The sequence below is a fragment of the Lipophrys pholis genome (assembly GCF_963383615.2).
Source record: "Lipophrys pholis genome assembly, chromosome: 10".
Taxonomy (NCBI): domain Eukaryota; kingdom Metazoa; phylum Chordata; class Actinopteri; order Blenniiformes; family Blenniidae; genus Lipophrys; species Lipophrys pholis.
Genome location: NC_137640.1, coordinates 282,946 through 304,988, shown reverse-complemented (window position 1 = coordinate 304,988; position 22,043 = coordinate 282,946). Strand labels below are relative to the sequence as shown.

The window sequence follows — 22,043 nt, the reverse complement described above, 5'->3', positions numbered from 1 at the left end:
GCAGAGGGCTTGAATCATAGCATCTACAGCCAGTACGGGTGTTGGTCTACAGCCAGTAGGGGTGTTGGTCTACAGCCAGTACGGGTGTTGGTCTACAGCCAGTAGGGGTGTTGGTCTACAGCCAGTAGGGGTGTTGGTCTACAGCCAGTACAGGTGTTGGTCTACAACCAGTACGGGTGTTGGTCTACAGCCCGTAGGGGTGTTGGTCTACAGCCAGTAGGGGTGTTGGTCTACAGCCAGTAGGGGTGTTGGTCTACAGCCAGTACGGGTGTTGGTCTACAACCAGTACGGGTGTTGGTCTACAGCCCGTAGGGGTGTTGGTCTACAGCCCGTAGGGGTGTTGGTCTACAGCCAGTACGGGTGTTGGTCTACAGCCAGTAGGGGTGTTGGTCTACAGCCCGTAGGGGTGTTGGTCTACAGCCAGTACGGGTGTTGGTCTACAGCCAGTAGGGGTGTTGGTCTACAGCCAGTACAGGTGTTGGTCTACAGCCAGGAGGGGTGTTGGTCTACAGCCAGTAGGGGTGTTGGTCTACAGCCAGTACAGGTGTTAGTCTACAGCCAGTACGGGTGTTGGTCTACAGCCAGTACGGGTGTTGGTCTACAGCCCGTAGGGGTGTTGGTCTACAGCCCGTAGGGGTGTTGGTCTACAGCCAGTACGGGTGTTGGTCTACAGCCAGTAGGGGTGTTGGTCTACAGCCAGTACAGGTGTTAGTCTACAGCCAGTACGGGTGTTGGTCTACAGCCAGTACTGGTGTTGGTCTACAGCCCGTAGGGGTGTTGGTCTACAGCCAGTACGGGTGTTGGTCTACAGCCCGTAGGGGTGTTGGTCTACAGCCAGTACGGGTGTTGGTCTACAGCCAGTAGGGGTGTTGGTCTACAGCCCGTAGGGGTGTTGGTCTACAGCCAGTACGGGTGTTGGTCTACAGCCAGTACGGGTGTTGGTCTACAGCCAGTACTGGTGTTGGTCTACAGCCCGTAGGGGTGTTGGTCTACAGCCAGTACGGGTGTTGGTCTACAGCCCGTAGGGGTGTTGGTCTACAGCCAGTACGGGTGTTGGTCTACAGCCAGTAGGGGTGTTGGTCTACAGCCCGTAGGGGTGTTGGTCTACAGCCAGTACGGGTGTTGGTCTACAGCCAGTACGGGTGTTGGTCTACAGCCAGTCAGGTGTTGGTCTACAGCCCGTAGGGGTGTTGGTCTACAGCCAGTAGGGGTGTTGGTCTACAGCCAGTACGGGTGTTGGTCTACAGCCAGTACGGGTGTTGGTCTACAGCCAGTAGGGGTGTTGGTCTACAGCCAGTACGGGTGTTGGTCTACAGCCCGTAAGGGTGTTGGTCTACAGCCAGTAGGGGTGTTGGTCTACAGCCAGTACGGGTGTTGGTCTACAGCCAGTAGGGGTGTTGGTCTACAGCCAGTACGGGTGTTGGTCTACAGCCCGTAAGGGTGTTGGTCTACAGCCAGTAGGGGTGTTAGTCTACAGCCAGTAGGGGTGTTGGTCTACAGCCAGTAGGGGTGTTGGTCTGCAGCCAGTACGGGTGTTTGTCTACAGCCCGTAGGGGTGTTGGTCTACAGCCAGTAAGGGTGTTGGTCTACAGCCAGTAGGGATGTTGGTCAACAGCCAGTACAGGTGTTGGTCTACAGCCAGTAGGGGTGTTGGTCTACAGCCAGTACTGGTGTTGGTCTACAGCCCGTAGGGGTGTTGGTCTACAGCCAGTACGGGTGTTGGTCTACAGCCCGTAGGGGTGTTGGTCTACAGCCAGTACGGGTGTTGGTCTACAGCCAGTACGGGTGTTGGTCTACAGCCAGTACTGGTGTTGGTCTACAGCCCGTAGGGGTGTTGGTCTACAGGCAGTACGGGTGTTGGTCTACAGCCCGTAGGGGTGTTGGTCTACAGCCAGTACGGGTGTTGGTCTACAGCCAGTACGGGTGTTGGTCTACAGCCAGTAGGGGTGTTGGTCTACAGCCCGTAGGGGTGTTGGTCTACAGCCAGTACGGGTGTTGGTCTACAGCCCGTAGGGGTTTTGGTCTACAGCCAGTACGGGTGTTGGTCTACAGCCAGTACGGGTGTTGGTCTACAGCCCGTAGGGGTGTTGGTCTACAGCCAGTACTGGTGTTGGTCTACAGCCAGTACCTGTTCAGACATACGTACGCATCATCACAGGATGGAAACAAATTAATTCAACATCAGTGTAAATGTTTCTGCCGCGCTTCTTCACTTTATGGTCCAGTTGATGAGGAACCTGGTTCTGCTGACTGAACAAACAAAACAACAACAACACTCCTGGCACGATGCCAAAACCTGCTGGGCTTCCTTCCCCAAACACTGGCTCCGCCTCCAGCTCTGAACAGGCGCTGGTACTGTAGTGAACAACAAGCACTGGTATTGCTGGTACTGTAGGTACTGTAATGAACAACAGGCGCTGTTACTGCTGGTACTGCAGGTACTGCAGTAAACAACAAGAACTAGTACTGCTGTTACTGCTGGTACTGCTAGTACTGCTAGTACTGCTGGTACTGCTGGTACTGCTGGTACTGCTGGTACTGCTGGTACTGCAGTGAACAACAGGCATTGGTACTGTAGGTACTATAGTGAACAACAGGCGCTGGTACTGCTGGTACTGCAGTAAACAACAAGCACTAGTACTGCTGTTACTGCTGTTACTGCTGGTACTGCTGGTACTGCTAGTACTGCTGGTACTGCTGGTACTGCAGTAAACAACAAGCACTAGTACTGCTGTTACTGCTGTTACTGCTGTTACTGCTAGTACTGCTGGTACTGCTGGTACTGCAGTGAACAACAGGCGCTGTTACTGTAGGTACTATAGTGAACAACAGGCGCTGGTACTGCTGGTACTGTAGGTACTATAGTGAACAACAGGCGCTGGTACTGCTGGTACTGTAGGTACTGTAGTAAACAACAGGCGCTGGTACTGCTGGTACTGCAATGAACAACAGGCGCTGGTACTGCTGGTACTGCTGGTACTGCAGTGAACAACAGGCGCTGGTACTGCTGGTACTGCAGTGAACAACAGGCGCTGGTACTGCTGGTACTGCTGGTACTGCAGTGAACAACAGGCGCTGGTACTGCTGGTACTTCTGGTACTGCAGTGAACAACAGGCGCTGGTACTGCTGGTACTGCTGGTACTGCAGTGAACAACAGGCGCTGGTACTGCTGGTACTGCTGGTACTGCAGTGAACAACAGGCGCTGGTACTGCTGGTACTGCTGGTACTGCAGTGAACAACAGGCGCTGGTACTGCTGGTACTGCTGGTACTGCAGTGAACAACAGGCGCTGGAGCTTGAAGTTCAGTTGATGCGTCACTTCCTTGTTTTGATCTCGTGGTTCCATCGTTGATCATCTTGTGCCTTCATACTTCATCTGGCTTCCTGTGGGCGGAGCCAATTATTGCATGACGCAGATGATCATGGCTCTGGACTGGACCCCAACCGGCTTGGGTCCGAGCCCCTGGTGACCCCGGTCCAAGTCTGAAGTCCAGATCTTAGCCCCCAGTGAGCCCGGTCCAGGTCTGAGTCTGGTGCAGGTCTGCGGTCCAGGTCTGAGGTCCAGGTGAGCCCGGTGCAGGTCTGAGGTCCAGGTCTGAGGTCCAGGTCTGAGTCCGGTGCAGGTCTGCGGTCCAGGTCTGAGGTCCAGGTGAGCCCGGTGCAGGTCTGAGGTCCAGGTCTGAGGTCCAGGTCTGAGGTCCAGGTCTGAGCCCGGTGCAGGTCTGAGGTCCAGGTCTGAGTCCGGTGCAGGTCTGAGGTCCAGGTCTGAGGTCCAGGTCTGAGTCCGGTGCAGGTCTGAGGTCCAGGTCTGAGGTCCAGGTCTGAGTCCGGTGCAGGTCTGAGGTGCAGGACTGAAGGTCCTCTAACAGATTATTCTCCTGCAGATAATCCTGGAGTTGTTTAGCCACTACTTGCTCCAGAACCTTTGACAGGAAAGGAAGGTTGGAGATGGGCCTGTAGTTTGAGAGAAGGCTTGTGTCTAAGTTTGGCTTCTTAATGAGAGGTTTAATAACTGCTAGTTTAAAGGATTGGGGCACATAGCCTATTGGTAGAGACTGGTTAATAATTGCCAGTATAGAATTATTGATTAGTGGCAGTGCCTCTTTCAGAATTCTAGTAGGAATTGGGTCCAACAGGCTAGTAGTTGGTTTAGCAGAAGAAATAAGGGAGTTTAGTTGGACTAGTTGTATTTGCTGAAAGCATTCCAGATGACTGTTAGGTTTAACCAGTTCCTCTGTTATGGGGCTAACGGACGGTAGGGTTTGATGGATGTTATCCCTAAGCCTTGTCATTTTATTTTGAAAGAACTTCATGAAGTCCTCACTACATATATTGATAGGAATGGTGGGCTCAACACTATTTTGGTTCTTGGTCAGTTTGGCTACAGTACTGAAAAGAAAGCGAGGCTTGTTTTTGTTTTCCTCTATTAAGGATGAGTAGTAATTAGTTCTACTTCTACTCAGAGCTTTCTTATAAGTTTTGAAGCTATCCTTCCAGGCTATATAATCTAGGTCTGTTTTTGTTGAACGCCAAGTTCTTTCTAATCTACGGGAGCGTTGTTTAAGCTGGCGGGTTGATGAGTTAAACCATGGGGAGGACTTTTCCTGTTTTTTCAGTTTCATTTTTTGAGGAGCTATGTCGTCTAGCGTTGTTTTTAGCATATCTGTCAGACTGTTTGTTAGGTATTCAATGTCTGAGCTAGCAACAGTATACGGGTCAGGAAGATCCACTACTGATTCTATAGCAGAGGGAATTCTTTCCTTGAATTTAGTTACTATGTTATCAGAGAGAGACCTGGTTAACACGGCTTTAACCGGAGGGTTAGAACTATTTAGAACAAAGTCAAAGGTTATTAAGAAGTGATCTGACAGGAAATCATAGTGAGGAGAGATGGTCAGATGCTCTATATTCAAACCATAAGTTAGAATAAGGTCTAGGGTGTGGAGATGTTTCTGGGTAGGCCCGTCTACTACCTGAGAGAAACCTAGAGAGTCAAGTGTAGATCTAAAGCTGCACTGAAACTATCATTTTCTAGGTCAACATGAACATTGAAGTCTCCTACCATGATAACCTTATCTTTAGTCAGGGCTACATCTGACAACAATTCAGAGAATTCAGTTAGAAAAGTTGAAGAAGGTCCAGGAGGACGAGAAATGATTACAGATTCTACAGAATTTACTATTTTATTTGACGGGTGTGGCATGGTCATGCTCAGACTCTCAAAAGAACTAAAGTTGGGTTTTGGGTTAATATTAATTCTTATTATTATTGGAAGTAACTTTGTCGGAATCTCCAGATCTCCGTTTCCATGGAGACGGAGCTTTACAGGAAGTGGTGTCCCTCCCTGCAGGCCTGCCCAGCTTCATCACCGTTGCCCGGCGACCAGACGGGGGTTTCCGGCGGAGCGGCGTCGTTTGTGTGCCGGGCAACCGGCGACCCCAGACCTCGGATTACCTGGATGAAGAATGGGAAGAAGATTAGCTCGCAACGCTTCGAGGTAATCTATAATCTATAATCTGTTATCTTTAATCTGTCATCTTGAATCTATAATCTGTAATCTATAATCTGTCATCTATAATCTATGATTTATAATCTATAATCTGTCATCTATAATCTATGATTTGTAATCTATAATCTGTAATTTGTCATCTATAAATTGTAATCTATAATCTGTAATTGAGATTCTGCCATATATAATCTGTGATCTATAATCTGTAATTTATAATCTGTAATCTATAATCTGTCATCTGTAATCTATAATCTGTAATCTATAATCCAGATTATGGAGGTCGACGGTGGCTCCGGTTCCGTTCTTCGTATTCAGCCTCTTCGTTCTCACCGAGACGAAGCCGTTTATCAATGTTTGGCCACGAACGATGTCGGAGAGATTAACGCTAGCGCTAAGCTAACGGTGCTGGAGGGTGAGTGTGTGTGTGTTGTGTGTGTGTGTGTGTGTGTGTGTGTGTGTGTGTGTGTGTGTGTGTGTGTGTGTGGGTGTGTCTTATCTTATCTCGATCACTGAGCGGTGTTGGCCCGATGTTGGCGTCAATGAAAGAGAGAAGAAGGATTTCCCAGTGTCGGAGGTGAAGAAACGGAGAGTCACGCTCCTGTGAATGCTTCGCTCCTGTGAATGCTTCGCTCCTGTGAATGCTTCGCTCCTGTGAATGCTACGCTCCTGTGAATGCTTCGTCGCAGCCTTATCATGACACAGTAAAACACATAGCATATTAGCTAATCTGACTGCGCGGCCCAGACAAGCTCTGACTGGGTTGGACCGGACGCAGTAACCTGTCCGTTACCGGGTCTGGAGTCTGTGGGGCTTCGTGTTCAGCTGCAGGACAGCGGTTGTTGTGCGGCGGTGAAGAGAGACGCTCGCTGGGTTCCGAGGATCCCAAAAAGTAAAAGTACTTTCCAAGTCTTTCTTCACTTGGCCAGCAAGTCAGAATCCGGTCCTTATGGGTCCAAGCAGCTCTTTATCCCCGTTTCCATCGCACAACGGTGCAGGAATGGAACGGTATGGTCCGGTATGGTCCGGTATGGTCCGGTATGGTCCAGTATGGTCCGGTATGGTCCAGTATGGTCCGGTATGGTCCAGTATGGTCCGGTATGGTCCGGTATGGTCCGGTATGGTCCGGTATGGTCCGGTATGGTTCAGGTTTCCACTGCAAGAATTGTTGATGGTACAGAAATAACCGCTCCAAAGGTGGAGGCTTTTCTGTCGCTCCTCCGTCGGGGTACTCAGGATGACAGAGCGGTCTGGTTTTGAGGAGCCGTCTGCTGATTGGTCAGTGGTTTAAGACACGCCCTCAATATTTTAATATGTCGGCTGTATGAATCCTCTGTTGGTAACAGATTCAGCTTTGCACTGGTTGTTTATTTGTTTATTTTTTGTGGTGCAACTTTCATGTTGGTCCCAAAAGAGCCGAGGCGAGGCGGGACGGAGTCCGGGACTCTGGAGCAGACGCTACGGCCGGAACCGGACTGGGATCGGAGCTCGGAGGCCGCGTTTTATACCTGACGCTGGTCAGGACCAACAATTGTGTGTTATTTTGTGTAACTGTGTGTTACAGCGTGTACATTGTGTGTTGTGTAGAGGAGCTCCTTCCGGGGGGGTTCCCCTCCATCACTATGCCCCCCCAGCTCAAGGTGGTTGAGCGGACTCGAACCGCCACCCTGCTGTGCGCCGCCGCCGGCGAGCCTGACCCCGACATCCTGTGGCTCAAGGATCTACTTCCTGTGGAGGTGGAGGAGGAGGGGGGGGTTGGAGGTGGGAGGGTCCGTCAGCTGAGATCAGGTAACACACACACACACACACACACACACACACACACACACACACACACACACACACACACACACACACACACTCCGTTCACGTCCAACATTGTGAAAATATAATAAAGTCTTATTATTTTTCACAATAAGAGCCCTGTCACATTGCTCCTCCTCCGATGACAGCTGATGATGTCACTGCTAGCCACACAGCTTCACGGGAACTTCTATGAACTTCTGCTGCTTAGCGAACACTGTCTACGATCTTTTAACGTTATTTTGTAAACGGACCCAGAAAACATTACATAACGTTTCCTAATCCCACGAAACTTTATGTAAAGTTTTAACCTAATCCCACGAAACTTTATGTAAAGTTTTAACCTAATCCCACGAAATGTTAAAAAAGTTTTTACGTAATCCCACGAAATGTTAATAAAGTTTTAACGTAATCCCACGAAATGTTAATAAAGTTTTAACGTAATCCCACGAAATGTTAAAAAAGTTTTAACGTAATCCCACGAAATGTTAATAAAGTTTTAACGTAATCCCACGAAATGTTAAAAAAGTTTTAACGTAATCCCACGAAATGTTAAAAAAGTTTTAACGTAATCCCACGAAATGTTAATAAAGTTTTAACGTAATCCCACAAAAAACAAACTTTTTTTTTCTTCACATTAAATCTTGTTCTTGTTTTAAATCGAAGCTTTAAGCGTCGCTAACTTTCCGTTGATGGCGTTAACGTGGAAATGAAGCAGACTCCTCCCACTTCCTCTTTACTAACAGTTTTCTCTGATTTCATTTGCATTTGAATTACCTCGCAGGCGGTACGCCGATCCGAGGTAAGAATGCTAGCTACTTCCTGCTCTGTTATTTCCTCCTCCATCACTTCCTCCTCCATCACTTCCTCCTCCGTCACTTCCTCCTCCGTCACTTCCTCCTCCGTCACTTCCTCCTCCATCACTTCCTCCTCCATCACTTCCTCCTCCGTCACTTCCTCCTCCATCACTTCGTAAACTTCCGATGTGTGTGTGGACTTGAACGGGACAAAAACACAAGACTAGTTATAGAAGCACATTGTGGGCGGAGCTTCAATGAATCAACAGGTATACACACATTTTCATCTCAACATTCTGCCGTCTGCATGCTCACCACACTCACCACACTCACCACACTCACCACGCTCACCACACTCACCACACTCACCACACTCACCACGTTCACCACTCTCACCACACTCACCACGCTCACCACTCTCACCACACTCACCACGTTCACCACTCTCACCACACTCACCACGCTCACCACTCTCACCACACTCACCACGCTCACCACTCTCACCACACTCACCACGTTCACCACGCTCACCACGCTCACCACTCTCACCACGCTCACCACTCTCACCACGCTCACCACGCTCACCACACTCACCACTCTCACCACGCTCACCACGCTCACCACACTCACCACGCTCACCACGCTCACCACGCTCACCACACTCACCACGCTCACCACTCTCACCACACTCACCACGCTCACCACGCTCACCACTCTCACCACACTCACCACGCTCACCACGCTCACCACACTCACCACGCTCACCACGCTCACCACGCTCACCACGTTCACCACGCTCACCACGCTCACCACTCTCACCACGCTCACTACGCTCACCACGCTCACCACGCTCACCACGTTCACCACGCTCACCACGCTCACCACGCTCACCACGTTCACCACACTCACCACGCTCACCACGTTCACCACGTTCACCACGCTCACCACTTTCACCACGTTCACCACGTTCACCACGCTCACCACGCTCACCACGTTCACCACGCTCACCACGCTCACCACGTTCACCACGTTCACCACGTTCACCACGTTCACCACGCTCACCACGCTCACCACGCTCACCACGCTCACCACACTCACCACATAACAGCTATTGACATCGCAAACCCAACATTTGTCTTTTTTTCGACGTAGCTTTTGGCTGACTTCGTCAAATCGACTTTGTGATGTTAGCTGTTGTTATGGAGGTGTGGCCAATTGGTCACTTAACAGGTTGGCCACACCTCTTGCTGTTTGTCCACTGACAGATTGGCCACGCCCCCTACTGTCTGTCTACCGACTTATAACACACGCCCCCAGCTGTCTGTCCACTGACAAGTTAGGCAACGCCCCCTATTGGTCATCCACTGACTGATAGGCCACGCCCCCTGCTGTCTAGCTACTGACTGATAGGCCCCGCCCCCTGCTGTCTAGCATCTGACTGATAGGCCCCGCCCCCTGCTGTCTAGCTACTGACTGATAGGTCCCGCCCCCTGCTGTCTAGCTACTGACTGATAGGTCCCGCCCCCTGCTATTCATCCACTGACCTCTGATTCAATAGTCAATCGTACTCTGATTGGCTGGACACTCACTGTTGTACTCTGATTGGTCGATGATGTTTACATCCAGGCGCGCTGCAGATTGAGAACAGCGACGAGTCGGACCAGGGGAAGTATGAGTGTGTCGCCGTCAACAGCGTCGGGACTCGCTTCTCGGCGCCGGCGAACCTCTACGTCCGAGGTAAGACCGCGCCCCCTCCAAGTGACCCTGCCCCCCCCCCCACTGATCAGAAACCGTTTCTATTTCACTCTCTCTGGTTCTTCTTCCTCTTCATCTTCATCGCAACACAAACTTAACGTAACGTTAAGATCAACGTGAAGGTTTGTTTTCTCTCTGTCGGACGACTGGAGCCGCGAAGCTCCGCTAGCTAGCCGGACGCTCAGGCTCGTCCCGACCTCCGTCTCTCTCTCTCTCTCTCTCTCTCTCTCTCTCTCTCTCTCTCTCTCTCTCTCTCTCTCTCTGTCTCGCTCTCTCTCTCTCTCTCTCTCTCTCTCTCTGTCTCGCTCTCTCTCTCTTTCCTCTCTCTCTCTCTCTCTCTCGTTCTCTTTCCCTCTCTTTCCTCTCTCTCTCTCTCTCTCTCTCTGTCTCGCTCTCTCTCTCTTTCCTCTCTCTCTCTCTCTCTCTCTCTCTCTCTCACTCTCTTTTCCTCTCTTTCCTCTCTCTCTCTCTCTCTCCTCTCTCTCTCTCTCTCTGTCTCGCTCTCTCTCTCTTTCCTCTCTCTCTCTCTCTCTCTCTCTCTCTCTCTTTCCTCTCTCTCTCTCTCTCTCTCTCTCTCTCTCTGTCTCGCTCTCTCTCTCTTTCCTCTCTCTCTCTCTCTCTCTCGTTCTCTTTCCCTCTCTTTCCTCTCTCTCTCTCGCTCTCTCTCTCTCTCTCTCTTTCCTCTCTCTCGCTCGCTCTCTCTCTCTTTCCCTCTCTTTCTCTCCGTCCCGCATGAAGACTCTGTTTCTGTCCATCTGTTTAGTGTAGATTAGCTTTGGTTTAGATTAGCCTCTCTAGATTAGCCTCAGGTTAGCCACAGATTAGCCTCAGATTAGCCACAGATTAGCCAAAGATTAGCCTCAGATTAGCAGTGGCACAGAAGTGAAATTTGGCAAAATTGTTAATGAGACTTTCAGAATAAAAGTGCTAGCCACTCAAAAATTCAACATGGCGGCCATTTTCCAACATGGCCACTGGATGGCCCTTCCTATGTCACTGATATCACAGAATACGTGTCCAAACGAGTTTGAACTGGAGAATGATGAGTCCCTTTGACATCATGATAACCCTAACCCTAACCCTAACCCCAACCCCAACCCTAACCCTAAATCTAACCCTAACAATACCCTAACCCTAACCCCAACCCTAACACTAACCCTAACCCAAACCCTAACACTAACCCTAACAATACCCTAACAATACCCTAACCCCAACCCTAACACTAACCCCAACCCTAACACTAACCCTAACAATACCCTAACAATACCCTAACCCCAACCCTAACACTAACCCCAACCCTAACACTAACCCTTACCCTAACCCTAACAATACCCTAACCCCAACCCTAACACTAACCCCAACCCTAACCCCAACCCTAACCCTAACAATACCCTAACACTAACCCTAACCCCAACCCTAACACTAACCCTAACCCTAAATCTAACCCTAACAATACCCTAACACTAACACTAACCCTTTGCCATCATGATAACCATAACCCTGTCCCTAACCCTAACCATAACCATAACCCTAACCCTAACCCTAACCATAACCATAACCCTAACCCTGTCCCTAACCCTAGCCCTGACCCTAACCATAACCATAACATTAAAACCCTAACCATAACCCTAACCATAACCCTAACCATAACCATAACATTAAAACCCTAACCATAACCCTAACCATAACCATAACATTAAAACCCTAACCCTAACCATAACCATAACCCTAACCATAACCATAACATTAAAACCCTAACCATAACCCTAACCATAACCATAACATTAAAACCCTAACCATAACCCTAACCATAACCATAACATTAAAACCCTAACCATAACCCTAACCCTAAACCAGACAACAAACAAATAATTCAAAGGTTTTACACCAAGATTGTTTTTATGATCTCTGCTCTTTACGTCCACCAAAGATGTAATAAAATCTTTGGTGTATATTTTTCTGTCTTTTCGTCCACGCACTGGCGGCCATTTTGGAATGTTTGATGGCGAGCACGTTTTGGTCCCGCCTACTTTCCCAGCAGATTTCATGTTTGTACGATCAGCTGCTCCACTAAAGCTCATTAGCATTAGCATGCATTTCCCTTTTCTTCTTCATGTTTCTAAACTTCTTCTCTTTTCTCTACTTCCTCCTCTCTTCTCTGGCCTCTAACGTAAACATCTGACTGCTCTGGTCGCTGACTTCTTACTGCTCCTTACCAGAGTGGGATTAACGCCCACTCACTAATCTGACCGTCAACACTGTCGGCCGGTTTCCTGTTCAGGGATTAAAGCCTTGTTCTATTGTGTGTGTGTGTGTGTGTGTGTGTGTGTGTGTGTGTGTGTGTGGTTGGAACTGTTGTGGGGGGCCGGTAGGATTAATTGAAACCAGATTAGTTTAGTCCTGGAGGGGAACCGGACCAGGAAGCATGGCGTTAGCGATAAGTTCCATCATAACTAACTAACTAACTAACTAACTAACTAACTAACTAACTAACTAACTAACTAACTAACGAGAAGATGGGACGCGCGCTGGCGACAACGTGTCAAGTCAGAACGCTTCGTTTCAGGAAAGTTTCCTCTTCAAAACGTTGTCGTGGAAACGGGGCCTCAAACGGATTCTGGCCCGATTCCAGCAGAGGCTCCGCCCCCTTACTATACCCCCCCTTCAATCTCTCTCTCCCCCCTCACCCCCCCTTGGCTCCGCTCCCTGAATCTCTCTCCATCCCCCCACCCCCCTCACCCCCCCACCCCCCCTTGGCTCCGCTCCCTGAATCTCTCTCTACCCCCCCACCCCCCCCACCCCCCCTTGACTCCGCTCCCTGAATCTCTCTCTACCCGCCCACCCCCTCTCCCGTTCCCGCCTACACTCTCTCACCCACCCTCTCCCTGGCCCCGCCCCCTCACTCATTAATCCCCCCAGTCCGTCGTGTGCCCCCCCGGTTCTCCATCCCCCCCGGCGACCATTCGGTGATGCCTGGCGGTCCCGTCAACCTGACCTGCGTGGCGGTCGGCGCCCCCATGCCGCGCGTCAGGTGGACCAGCGGCGAGGGGGCGGAGCTAACAGATAGAGATGATGCCCCGATTGGCCGGAACGTCCTGGAGCTCGTCAACGTCCAGCGCTCAGACAACTACACCTGTGTCGCCGAGTCGGCACTGGGCCTCATCCAGACGACGGCCCAGGTCACCGTCAAAGGTCAGGGGTCAGGCCCTGGTTCTGGTGGGGGGGAGGGGGGGTCAGACCCTGGTTCTGGTGGGGGGGAGGGGGGGGTCAGACCCTGGTTGTAATTAACACAGAATGGAAAAAGATAAAAACCGAGTAGAGTCGAGTCAAAACAATTCAAACCAAGTAAAGCTGAGTTGAAACAAGTTGAGTAGAGTCCAAACGAGTCCAAACGAGTCCAAACGAGTCCAAACGAGCCCAAACGAGTCCAAACGAGTTGAAACACGTTGAAATGAGTTGAAACGAGTCGAAACGAGTGGAGTCAAGGGTTTGGATTCATCTCCCGTCCAATCTTGTGATCCAGTCCATATGGTCCAGGTGAGCTGGTTTAATCCAGACCAGAACCAGTGGTCTGAACCGAATCCACATGGCGGTTCTTTACTACTCTGACTATTCTCTCTGTTCCAGCTCTTCCTCGCCCGCCCGACTCGCTCTCCGTTACTGAGACGACGGCCACCAGCATCACCGTCACCTGGGCCTCTGGAAACCTGGACCCGGTGTCCTACTACGTGGTCCAGTACCGGAACCAGCTCTCAGCTAACGGGTTCCAGGAAGTGGACGGCGTGGCGACAACTCGCTACAGCGTCGGTGGACTCAGCCCGTTCTCGGACTACGAGTTCCGCGTCGCCGCGGTGAACGGCGTCGGTCGAGGACCGCCTAGCGTCACCGTGGTGACGCAGACCGGCGAGCAGGCTCCATCGCCGCCAGGCAGAGCAGGTCATCACACACCAATGTGCTAACATGCTAAAGTGCCATTGTGCGACCATGACGACATGCTAATGTGCAAATATGCTGACATGCTAATGTGATGACATGCTAATGTGCTAGCATGCTAACGTGATGATATTCTAATGTAAGGTTAGTCTAACCCGAACCTTATGTTGTAAACGTTGTAATCGTAGTTCCTGGAAAACCGTCGATGACGATCAGCACAACGATCGGGAACACGGCGCTGGTCCAGTGGCAGCCGCCGCGGGAAATGTTCGGCGACCTCACTGGTTACCGGCTGCAGTACAAGCGATCCGACGAAGAGTCGTTCACGACCAGAGACTTCTTAAATACTGACGACCACGTCACCATCACGGGGCTCCACAAGGGGGCGCTCTACATCTTCAAGCTGAGCGCCAGGAACGGCGCAGGGAGTGGCAAGGAGTCGGTGAAGGAGATCAACACGCCGGAGGATGTTCCCGCTAGCTACCCACGGAATGTTAGTGTGGTGGAAGTGACAGCGATGTCCGTCCAGCTGGTCTGGGAGCCGCCACCGCTAGCGCAGCGGAACGGGAAGCTGCTCCGCTATGTGGTGGTCTACCGGGACATCAACAGCCAACACAACAATACCGAGATCGCCACGGCGACGCTCGCCACTATTAGTGGTCTGCGGCCCGATACAACGTACGACTTCCGGGTTCAGGCGTTCACCAGCAAGGGGGCCGGACCGCCGAGTCCCAGCATCCAGTCCAGGACCAGCACCGGTAAGACCTGACGGTTAACGGGACCGGGAAAGTCAAAACGCTGATTTTTTGCATTTCTGAAACGTTTTGCTTTTTGGAAAATGGTTCTGAAATGTTTCCAAAAGTTTCACTGTGAAGAATCTCCTCCGTTTTGCTTTCCCACACCAGAACTGACTCAACACATCGTTTTTTGTTTACGTTTCAGAAGAGTTTCACGTTTCCACGACAACATGTCAAGAGAAAATGCAGTTTTTAGTTTCACATTTTTATGTTTTGGATAAAAAAACATTGTGTTTCCATGACGACGTTTTAAGTGAAAATGCATATTCTTACATTTTTGCGATTTTGAATCATTGCTGTCAATCAAACTAATGACCAATCAATCGTCCAGATCGTCCCTCAGCCTTCACAAACTTTAACGTGAAGTTTGTGACAAAGATGTCGGTTCTGCTGACCTGGGAACTTCCTGAAAGCCTCACGGCACGAGAACCTCTCAAGGTGAGACTAGGGTTATGGTTAGGGTTAACCCTAACCATAACCCTAACCCTAACCCTAACCCTAACCCTAACCATAACCCTAACCCTGCTTCTTCACAACGATTTTCACCTAAAATACACTAACTTACAGTAACATACAGTAACATATAGTAAAATACAATAAAATACAGTAACATACAGTAACATACAGTTGTGTTGAGTTGATACATTACGTTATTACGTTACGTTATTATGTTACTTTATTACGTTACGTTATTACGTTACGTTATTACGTTACTTTATTAAGTTACGTTATTATGTTACGTTATTAAGTTACGTTATTATGTTACGTTATTACGTTACGTTATTACGTTCCGTCATTACGTTCCGTCATTATGTTACTTTATTATGTTACGTTATTAAGTTACGATATTACGTTACGGTATTACGTTACGTTATTATGTTACTTTATTATGTTACGTTATTAAGTTACGTTATTACTTTACGTTATTACGTTACGATATTACGTTACGTTATTACGTTACGGTATTATGTTACGATATTACGTTACGTTATTATGTTACGTTATTATGTTACGTTATTATGTTACATTATTACGTTACGTTATTATGTTACGTTATTACGTTACGTTATTACGTTACGTTATTATGTTACGATATTACGTTACGTTATTATGTTACGTTATTACGTTACGTTATTACGTTACGTTATTATGTTACGTTATTATGTTACGATATTATGTTACGTTATTTTGTTGCAATATTCCATTACAATATTACGTTGTTTATATGTCCTCCACATGTTCTATGGCCAGCAGCAGGTTACGTTACATTGTTCCGTCACGCTGTTCCGTCACTCTGTTCCGTGACGCTGTTCCGTGACGCTGTTCCGTGACGCTGTTCCGTCACGCTGTTACATTACGTTATTATGTTATGTTACATTGTTGTGTCACGTTGTCATGTGCTGTTACGTTCATGACGTACATGACGTGGTTATGTCATGACGTTAAACGTTACCATTCTTGCAGATCTTGTACGCCCGGAAGCAGGTGGAGGTTCCAGCAGATAAGAACAGGAAGTTGATCTCTCGCCTCCACCCGGACACTGACTATTCCTTCCTGCTCATGAGCAATGGCAATAATGCCAACGGCAACTTCCAGCAAACGGTCTCCACCCGCACCGCCCCAAACCTGCTGAGCAACGAGCCAACGGTGAACCAGCTCCAACCGGAGGGCGGAGGAGGAATCTCAGTCAGTCTGCCTGGAGTCCAGACTGGGGCCTCTGTCAGGTCTGTAACAGTCCTCCATCAGGTCTGTAAAAGTCCTCAATCAGGTCCTCCGTCAGGTCTGTAACAGTCCTCCATCAGGTCCTCCATCAGGTCTGTAACAGTCCTCCATCAGGTCCTCTGTCAGGTCTGTAACAGTCCTCAATCAGGTCCTCTGTCAGGTCTGTAACAGTCCTCCATCAGGTCTGTAAAAGTCCTCAATCAGGTCCTCTGTCAGGTCTGTAACAGTCCTCCATCAGGTCTGTAAAAGTCCTCAATCAGGTCCTCCGTCAGGTCTGTAACAGTCCTCAATCAGGTCCTCCATCAGGTCTGTAACAGTCCTCCATCAGGTCCTCCGTCAATTCTAATCTCCATCTGAAATAAACATATCTGTGAAGCCTCCTGGTGTCTCTGTTACTGCAGGTGCTTCTACGTGGTGGTGGTTCCTGTTTCTGCTGCAGGTTCTGATCAGTGGACTTCTGAAGAAGACATAGACGTGAACCAGGTCAGTCAAACCAGGGGGGGCGCCATTGTTCATGAGGGAGCGTTACGTTGCTTAACATTACTTTATGTTACTCTACATTACTTTACATTACTTTACATTACTTTGTTACTTTGCATTACATTACTGTGCATTACTTTATGTTATGTTACTTTACATTGCCGATGACTGGTACTTGTGAGCCTGCTACAGTCATGTCCCCGTCATTGACAACTTTGTCAGGTGGTGTGAAGACGCACACCTGCAGCTCAATATATGTAAGACGAGGACATGGACATGGACAAGGACACATGGACATGAGCTCACCATCATCCAGGGACAAACCACTGAACAAGTACAATCATATCAATATCTGAGGACTCAAAGTTAAACTTTAAAGGGACACCAGCGTCTCTTCTGTCTCACAAAGTTGTCCCGTTTCAAAGTGGACAAACCTTGATGACACTATTTTATCCAATCCCTTTGATCTTTCTCACTGGTGGTTTGGAAACGTTCCTGTAACAGAGGAACTCCGTCAGTCAGTTAATGAACAGTCGCTGTACAACAGGCAGCTACAGCGGCTGTAAGCTCCACCTCTGGAGATGACTCCATCACCTGACCAGGGAGTTCCAGCTCCACCTCTGGAGATGACTCCATCACCTGACCAGGGAGTTCCAGCTCCATCTCTGGAGATGACTCCATCACCTGACCAGGGAGTTCCAGCTCCATCTCTGGAGATGACGCCATCAGTTCCAGCTCCATCTCTGGAGATGACGCCATCAGTTCCAGCTCCATCTCTGGAGATGACTCCATCACCTGACCAGGGAGTTCCAGCTCCATCTCTGGAGATGACGCCATCAGTTCCAGCTCCATCTCTGGAGATGACTCCATCACCTGACCAGGGAGTTCCAGCTCCATCTCTGGAGATGACGCCATCAGTTCCAGCTCCTGCCATCTAGACGGAGATTTAAAGCCCCAAACCTGAAGAGGAGGGGTGGGGTTCTGCTACAGGAGCAGCTTGTTCCTGCTGCCATTACCTTCCTCAATCAATCTTCAAAGCTTTTTACTCTTGGGTCTTGTTTAGTAATGAATTTCGGCTCCTTCTATTTATTGATTTATTGATTTATTGATTTATTGATTTACTCACTCTTTCACCTGTCAGTGAGTCTGTGAGTGCCCGTCTATGTCTGTGTCCCCACCGTCTTTTACTGTCCTGTGTTTTAATATATCTGTATGTCCTGTCAGACGCTCTCTCTGCTGCACAAAAAACTCTACCGACAGGTATCTATAAAGTTACCTTGACCTCCACCTTGATTACTTTATGTTACATTACTTTACTTTACGCTACTCGTTGACAATGTTTACCCAGTTTGTTTACGTTGTAACATTCCGGTTGTTTCTTGTTAGCTCCTGGAGTCCAGCAGCAGTGAATTGGGTCAGAACCAGAACCAGAACCAGAACCAGGACCAGGACCAGGACCAGGACCAGGTCTACGTCGCAGCCCAGCTGGACTCGCTGCCTCAGAACTTCATTCTTGGAGACGACCGGATCTACGGCAGCTACCGGAACCGGGTCCTGCAGGAGGGACGGAGCTACCGCTGCTACGTCATGGCTGACCTGACAAGTCACGAGTCTGTGAGTCACTATGAGTCTGAGTCACTATGAGTCTGTGAGTCACTATGAGTCTGAGTCACTATGAGTCTGTGAGTCACTATGAGTCTGTGAGTCACTATGAGTCTGAGTCACTATGAGTCTGTGAGTCACTATGAGTCTGATTCACTATGAGTCTGTGAGTCACTATGAGTCTGAGTCACTATGAGTCTGAGTCACTATGAGTCTGTGAGTCACTATGAGTTCTGAGTCACTATGAGTCTGAGTCACTATGAGTCTGTGAGTCACTATGAGTCTGAGTCACTATGAGTCTGAGTCACTATGAGTCTGTGAGTCACTATGAGTCTGATTCACTATGAGTCTGTGAGTCACTATGAGTCTGAGTCACTATGAGTCTGAGTCACTATGAGTCTGTGAGTCACTATGAGTTCTGAGTCACTATGAGTCTGAGTCACTATGAGTCTGTGAGTCACTATGAGTCTGAGTCACTATGAGTCTGAGTCACTATGAGTCTGAGTCACTATGAGTCTGTGAGTCACTATGAGTCTGAGTCACTATGAGTTCTGAGTCACTATGAGTCTGAGTCACTATGAGTCTGTGAGTCACTATGAGTCTGAGTCACTATGAGTCTGAGTCACTATGAGTTCTGAGTCACTATGAGTCTGTGAGTCACTATGAGTCTGAGTCACTATGAGTCTGTGAGTCACTATGAGTCTGAGTCACTATGAGTCTGAGTCACTATGAGTCTGAGTCACTATGAGTTCTGAGTCACTATGAGTCTGAGTCACTATGAGTCTGAGTCACTATGAGTTCTGAGTCACTATGAGTCTGAGTCACTATGAGTCTGAGTCACTATGAGTCTGTGAGTCACTATGAGTCTGAGTCACTATGAGTTCTGAGTCACTATGATTCTGAGTCACTATGAGTCTGAGTCACTATGAGTCTGTGAGTCACTATGAGTCTGAGTCACTATGAGTCTGAGTCACTATGAGTCTGAGTCACTATGAGTCTGAGTCACTATGAGTCTGTGAGTCACTATGAGTCTGAGTCACTATGAGTTCTGAGTCACTATGATTCTGAGTCACTATGATTCTGAGTCACTATGAGTCTGAGTCACTATGAGTCTGAGTCACTATGAGTCTGTGAGTCACTATGAGTCTGAGTCACTATTGTTTTTTAAGTTTTTATTTCGAATATGTAAAAAACCCAAAACCATCTAATTCCATAAACATTATAAAGATCAACACCAGATGTACTCGTGTCTTTCACAGGCAGGAAAGGAGTAGGAAGAAGACGTACTTATATATTCCTAAACCTTCACATCATCGTGGTTTTCTTCATTTAAAACTATATATCTTCATCACTTTCAATACATTGAATCCTACAATATACTCTAACAGTACTACTGTATGAACAAACAATCCTCATGTCACCACCAGCAGTGCACCAGGATCTACTCTACGTTTATATTTAACTTATATTTAACTTATATTTAACATATATTTAACTTATATTTAACCTCCACACACAGTTTGTTCTATAATCTTATGACAGTTTGTGACACAGAAACTCATTAAGGGTGGTGCAGACTGTATCCTGTATCCTGTATCCTGTATCCTGTATCCTGTATACTATATACTGTATACTGTATCCTGTATACTATATACTGTATCCTGTATACTATATACTGTATACTGTATCCTGTATCCTGTATACTATATACTGTATACTGTATCCTGTATACTGTATCCTGTATCCTGTATACTATATACTGTATCCTGTATCCTGTATCCTGTATCCTGTATACTATATACTGTATCCTGTATACTATATACTGTATACTGTATCCTGTATACTGTATCCTGTATACTATATACTGTATCCTGTATACTATATACTGTATACTGTATCCTGTATACTGTATCCTGTATCCTGTATACTATATACTGTATCCTGTATACTATATACTGTATACTGTATCCTGTATACTGTATCCTGTATACTATATACTGTATCCTGTATCCAGTATATAGTATACTGGATACTGTATACAGTATCCTGTATACTATATACTGTATCCTGTACACTATATACTGTATCCTGTATCCTGTATACTGTATCCTGTATACTACTGTCTGAGTCTGAGTTAGTATGAGTCACTAGGAGTCTAAGTCACCTCGAGTCTTTTTCTCCTGGTCCAGCTTCAGACCTTCTCATCCAGCCCCACCTCCAAGTCCTTCATGGTCCGGTCCACTGGTCCGGTCCAGGTCTCTCATGAAGACCCGGAGCTGGTTTGGGTTACCGGTCCTGTTCTGGCCGTTGTCCTCATCATCATCACCGTCATCTTCATCCTGCTCTTCAAGAGGTCAGTCACACCTGAGGGGAGAGGCGGGGCCATAAGGGTAGGGTGGGGTGGGGCTAATAGAGCAAGGAGGGGCAATGAGAGCAGGTAGGGGCGTGGTTATAAGAGCAGGGGTGGGGCTATGGGCGCAGGGGGTGGGGGCTATGACAGCAGGGGTGGGGCTATGACATCAGGGGTGGGGCTATGGGCGCAGGGGGTGGGGCTATGGGCGCAGGGGTGGGGCTATGACAGCAGGGGGTGGGGCTATGACATCAGGGGTGGGGCTATGGCAGCAGGGGGTGGGGCTATGGGCGCAGGGGGTGGGGCTATGACATCAGGGGTGGGGCTATGGGCGCAGGGGGTGGGGCTATGGGCGCAGGGGTGGGGCTATGGCAGCAGGGGTGGGGCTATGGGAGCAGGTGGTGGGGCTATGACAGCAGGGGGTGGGGCTATGACATCAGGGGTGGGGCTATGGCAGCAGGGGGTGGGGCTATGGGCGCAGGGGGTGGGGCTATGACATCAGGGGTGGGGCTATGGCAGCAGGGGTGGGGCTATGGGAGCAGGTGGTGGGGCTATGGGCGCAGGGGGTGGGGCTATGACAGCAGGGGTGGGGCTATGGCAGCATCCCAAGAGATCTGATTGGTCAGGAGGCGGAGCTCTGACCTCTTATCTAGAACATAACCTGCTCTGGAGCAGGTTAGACTTTCAGTGTCAGTTACCATGGTGATTTAGTGAACCAGCCTCATAGGACAGAAAACCAGAGTTAATCCTGAAGTTATCTAGATAAGAGAAAACCTGAGTTTATCCTGAAGTTATCTACATAAGAGAAAACCTGGGTTTATCCTGAAGTTACCTAGATAAGAGAAAACCTGGGTTTATCCTGAAGTTATCTAGATAAGAGAAAACCTGGGTTTATCCTGAAGTTATCTAGATAAGAGAAAACCTGAGTTTATCCTGAAGTTATCTAGATAAGAGAAACAAAATCCAGCGTGGTAGTACAGACCTCTGTTACTGCTGATCATCTGATAATTAACAGTGTCTCCCTCTCTCTCTCTCTCTCTCCCCCCCCCCCTCTCTCTGTCTCTCTCTCTCTCTCTCTCTCTCTCTCTCTCTCTCTCTCTCTCCCCCTCTCCCCCCTCTCTCTGTCTCTCTCCCCCCCCTCTCTCTCTCTCTCTGTCTCTCTCTCTCTCTCCCCCCCCCCTCTCTCTGTCTCTCTCTCTCTCTCTCTCTCTCTCTCTCTCTCCCCCTCTCCCCCTCTCTCTGTCTCTCTCCCCCTCTCCCCCCTCTCTCTGTCTCTCTCTCTCTCTCTCTCTCTCTC

General features: G+C 48.7%; 1 protein-coding gene across 1 annotated transcript in view; it reads left to right on the top strand.

Moving 5' to 3' along the window:
• Positions 1 to 3,423: 3,423 nt before the first annotated feature.
• Positions 3,424 to 22,043, top strand: part of LOC308115493 (receptor-type tyrosine-protein phosphatase F-like) — a gene marked incomplete at its 5' end in the record, with an annotated part of 28,721 nt that continues 10,101 nt past the window's right edge. Inside the window, 14 exon segments of the mRNA XM_080473050.1 lie at positions 3,424 to 3,454; positions 5,352 to 5,368; positions 5,370 to 5,498; positions 5,781 to 5,922; positions 7,095 to 7,295; positions 9,734 to 9,844; positions 12,782 to 13,054; positions 13,490 to 13,798; positions 13,984 to 14,553; positions 14,924 to 15,030; positions 16,057 to 16,316; positions 16,716 to 16,797; positions 18,244 to 18,404; positions 20,586 to 20,753. Of these exon segments, the coding sequence (XP_080329176.1) occupies positions 3,424 to 3,454; positions 5,352 to 5,368; positions 5,370 to 5,498; positions 5,781 to 5,922; positions 7,095 to 7,295; positions 9,734 to 9,844; positions 12,782 to 13,054; positions 13,490 to 13,798; positions 13,984 to 14,553; positions 14,924 to 15,030; positions 16,057 to 16,316; positions 16,716 to 16,797; positions 18,244 to 18,404; positions 20,586 to 20,753 (2,561 nt within the window).